Source organism: Acanthamoeba castellanii, assembly GCF_000313135.1.
Source record: "Acanthamoeba castellanii str. Neff unplaced genomic scaffold scf7180000084716, whole genome shotgun sequence".
Taxonomy (NCBI): Eukaryota; Discosea; order Longamoebia; family Acanthamoebidae; genus Acanthamoeba; species Acanthamoeba castellanii.
This window is the reverse complement of record NW_004457511.1, coordinates 2,863-6,726: the sequence shown is the minus strand read 5'-3', so window position 1 is coordinate 6,726 and position 3,864 is coordinate 2,863. Positions and strand designations below refer to the sequence as shown.

Genomic DNA, 3,864 nt, shown 5'->3' with positions numbered 1-3,864 from the left:
TACGAGCTCGCCCTCCTCGCTCTGCTTGTATTCCCACATCACGCCGCTCGCCGCAGCACTGGTCTCCGCTTGGCTTTCAGATCGGCTGCTGCACGTTGCGTGTTGCGTCACTGTTGGTCAACGCTCTCGAGTGCACGGCAGATTGGGGGCTGCAGAGGCATACCTTGAGCTGCTGCTGCTGCTTGTCGAGCTAAGGAGGCTCTGCTGAGGTTTGGAGTCGTGGCTGTCGAGAAGGGTGGAGAGGATGCGCTCGCGCGTGTAGTCGTAGACGTTGACCCAGCCGTCGTCAAACAGCTTGCTGGCCGCATCGGTCACCAGATTCAGCTTGCGCCGACTCTCCTCCAAGTGCTCGGCCGCCTTCTGCTTCGTTTCCTCATCGACAGGGTCCGCCGCCGCTGCCTTACCTCTGGCCTTGCCCTTGCCCTTGCCCTATCGCGATCAACAGAAATGTGAGCGCACCAGCCGCACAGAGGAGTAAAGACTTCATCAAAGGCCAGTCGCTTACCTGAGCAGCACGAGCGAGCTTGATCGTTTTGCCCAGCCTCTGGAGAGCCTGCTGTACGGTTTCCTCGGGCAGCAGCACTTCGCACACCTTTCTCTTCAACTCGAGCAAATTAACGGGCTCCTGATGGTGAGAGACACGGAACACGGCCAAGGGCGTGGTGAGTGGATCGTCACAAGGCACAGGCGCATCACACCACACACACACACATACACACACACAGCAGACATACCTCTTCCTTGGGCGCGGCGGCAGCCGGTGCGCGCGAGGGCACCGCGCGAGTGGTGGCCAGCGTCTCAGAATCGCGCAGCCAGGCGTCGGCCTGCAGCGCGTCGGCGCGGTGCTCCTTGGACAAGTTGCCCATGTCATCGCCCACGTCGTCCTCCTCTCCATCCCTGCTCACAAGACGTTGGTCAAGAGTTCGCGTAAGAAGAACTGTAAATCAACTTGTTTAAAAAGTGTAGGACGTACTTGTCGCGGCGGGTGAAGATGAAGTTGCCAGTAGCGTCAAAGTAGCCCATCTCGAGATCCTCCGACAGATTGAAGGGCTCGATGGGCACCTCCTTGCCTTGAAGTGTGTAGCCGCTGCCGTGCGCCAGCTCCTCGGCCAGCGATGCCTCACCACGGGCTTCTTCCTCCCCCTCGAGGCCCTCCTTATCGTCGCCACGACGAGTGCCAGCCGCATTCGCTGCGATGTGGCTGTACTCTACTCGCCCGAATTCAGCATCTTCGCGGAATGTCTGCTGGAATCGACTGCTGGCTTTACGCGCAGCCCTCCTTTCCTCTTCTTCGCCCTCGCGTTGCCTCTCAAGTTCCATGGCCCTCTCCTCGTCGTCGCCACCACCGCTGCCGCCACCTACGCTCACCCCACCTTCACCAGCACGATGGTGGCTGCGTTCCTCATACTCGTCCTTGTCCTTGCCTTTGCGTGCTCGGCGTCTGTCTTGCGCCTCAGCATCATCGACACGCGCTCGCTTCGCAGGCTGAACATCTCCAGCTGCCTCTGCGCGAGCCTCTGTATTGCTATGCTCCTCTCCCTCTTCAGCCTTGCGCTTGCTGCTCTGGCGTGGATCGTCTTCCATATCTGTGCACTGTGCAAATGCACGCGGCACAGATCTGGAGCTAGCGCAAGGGTAAAAGGTTGGGAAAAGTTGAAAAAAAGAAAATCGAGGCAGATCAAATCTGTGGTGGAAGGAAGAAAAGAGGAATTGACGGCCAATTCAATCTCGACCAAGAGCCATCCAACAAGATGAAGACCAAATCCAAATCCCCCAAGACGAACGAAGAAATGGAGGTGGTGAAGAGTAACGAAAAGAATTGGGATGATGAGGCTCGGCGCTACATCGAAGGCGTAGCTGCCCTTCTCATTGCAGATTCGCGAGCGGGTCCGCTTCTCGCCGGCACAGGCTCTGGAGATGAGGTCGAGGAGAGGGTGGCCAGTGTGCTCCATTCGCTGCTCGCCGACCGCGATGCATGGCCCGCCACCGCCCGTCCGCTTCGCGATCACATCCTGGGCAGCCTCGACGCTCTGACAGCCCTCCTCATCACCAAGTGCGCCACCAGCTCTCTCCCTTTGTCTCTACTCCCGCAACTCCTCATTCATATTCTGCAAATTAAATCTTTTGATGATGACCGATAAATTTCGTGATTAAATCTAGATTGGAGGCTGGTGTGGGCCTCAAGCGCAAGGCCGCCGCGGCCACAGCCGTGAAGTCCGGCGCACGTCCGGCCAAGGTACGCGTAGCACCTCCCCTTTTGACGAATGAAGATGGAAGAAAACAAGTTGCAGCCACCGACCGTTGGTGTGTGTGCCTCCTGGCGCTGCAGAAAGCGAGGAAGGGAGACGAGAAGGAGGAAGACGAGGACGAAGAAGCCGATGCCTTCGCGGCATTTGGCCGCAGCGGGAGCCAGGCGGCGCTGAGCGCGCTCAAGCAGGACTTGGACGACAAGGCCCGCAACGCTCTCTGTACGTCAGCGAAACTGGCCTGTATCCCTTCGGGCGTTTGACCATCGTTCCACACACGGTCACGCTGACACCTTCTTCTTCTTCTTCTTCTCTTTCTTTTTCTCTTGCGTGCGCCGCGAGCAGACACGCAGCTGTTGCTGGCTCCCGCCACCGCAGAGCGGGCGCTGTCCAATTTCATGGCCCACTCCCAGGTACAGATTGTCATGTGTGTGGGTGTGTGCGTGTGTGCGTATCGTGTCTCGCCTACGACTGGCGTGTGGCGCGCTGGGGAGGGTGAGGGTGATGCACGCTCACCCCGTCTCTCCGCCAAACAAACAGGAAAAGCTGACCCTTGCCGACCGCCTGCTGCGGCTGCAGCTGTTGACCTTTGCCGCCCCGACCGACGAGGCACGTACCACGCAGATCGCGTGGCGCACACGCACCACCGCACGCCCGTTCTCACCATGGACGTTCGTCAACCATTTTTAGGAGACGAGTGCGGGCCTGCGCTCGTGTGCCGCCATCACGCGCGAGATCCACGATGTCATGCAGAACGAGGGCGCCCACGACGACGCGTACGTGCTGTCAACACAACGACACGATCAACGACACGACACACCAGCTCATGATATGCTGTCGACAACAGGAAGCTGTCGGTGCTGAAGGTGTTGGCGGGACACATGGCCGCGTGCGACTCCCGGCGGCGATTGGCCAGCCACCCGTCGACCGCGCCGTTGCCCGACCACGTCAAGCAGCGACGCGCGGCCCACCGCCAGCGACGCGTCGCCGGCCAGTGGACCGGCCGCTACCACCTCGCGCTGGCCGACCTCCTTAAGGAGTACATTAAGGTGGCGTCCCTGCTGTCATCCGAATTCGCGGTGCGCAAGGTGTACCCGGGCCTCCTCTTCAGCGTGTCGCTCGCCAGCGAGGGCGACACCCGCCTGCCGCTGGCCCTCCTCGGCGCCCTCTGCGAGCTCACCCACTCCGACGCCGACGCCGACAGCGCCGCTCAGGCCCGGCTGCGGGTGGTGGCGCACAAGCTGTTCTTCGACTTCTTCGTGAGCGAGGAGCGCGTGCTGCGGAGCAACGCGTCGGCGACGTCGACGAAGAAGAAGACGAAGACGGCCGCGACGGTGCAGCAGGCGCTGTCGCAGGACCCGCCGGTGCACTACGTCCGCTTCGCGCTGATGGCCAAGCGCAGCGTCGAGTTCTGGGGCGGGCGCAAGGAGCAGCAGCTGACCCAGCGCCGCGAGGAGGAGATCAAGCTCCGCAAGCGTAAGGACGTGCTCGCCACCCGCACCACCGAGGCCGGCGGCGATCTCGAAGGTTCGTGCGCCTGTGTTTCATATTTATATTTCAGTATTTCTATATATATATAGAAAGAGTGGTATGGTTATGATATCAACTCTATATTTAT

At 60.2% G+C, this 3,864-nt stretch overlaps 2 protein-coding genes across 2 annotated transcripts; one reads left to right on the top strand and one right to left on the bottom strand.

Annotated features, from left to right (window-relative positions):
• Positions 1 to 107: 107 nt before the first annotated feature.
• ACA1_150320 (uncharacterized protein) lies at positions 108 to 1,584 on the bottom strand (the record flags this gene model as incomplete). Its single annotated transcript, XM_004340798.1, has 5 exons — positions 108 to 123; positions 164 to 429; positions 506 to 625; positions 735 to 897; positions 974 to 1,584. The coding sequence occupies 5 exons, from the start codon at positions 1,582 to 1,584 to the stop codon at positions 108 to 110; spliced, it is 1,176 nt and encodes a 391-aa protein (XP_004340846.1).
• Positions 1,585 to 1,751: 167 nt separating this feature from the next.
• Positions 1,752 to 3,826, top strand: ACA1_150310 (uncharacterized protein; the record flags this gene model as incomplete). The annotated part of the gene is given in 8 exon segments (XM_004340797.1): positions 1,752 to 2,053; positions 2,161 to 2,236; positions 2,330 to 2,468; positions 2,592 to 2,659; positions 2,787 to 2,859; positions 2,871 to 2,917; positions 2,937 to 3,022; positions 3,094 to 3,826. The coding sequence occupies 8 exon segments, from the start codon at positions 1,752 to 1,754 to the stop codon at positions 3,824 to 3,826; spliced, it is 1,524 nt and encodes a 507-aa protein (XP_004340845.1).
• Between the last annotated feature and the right edge of the window lie 38 nt (positions 3,827 to 3,864).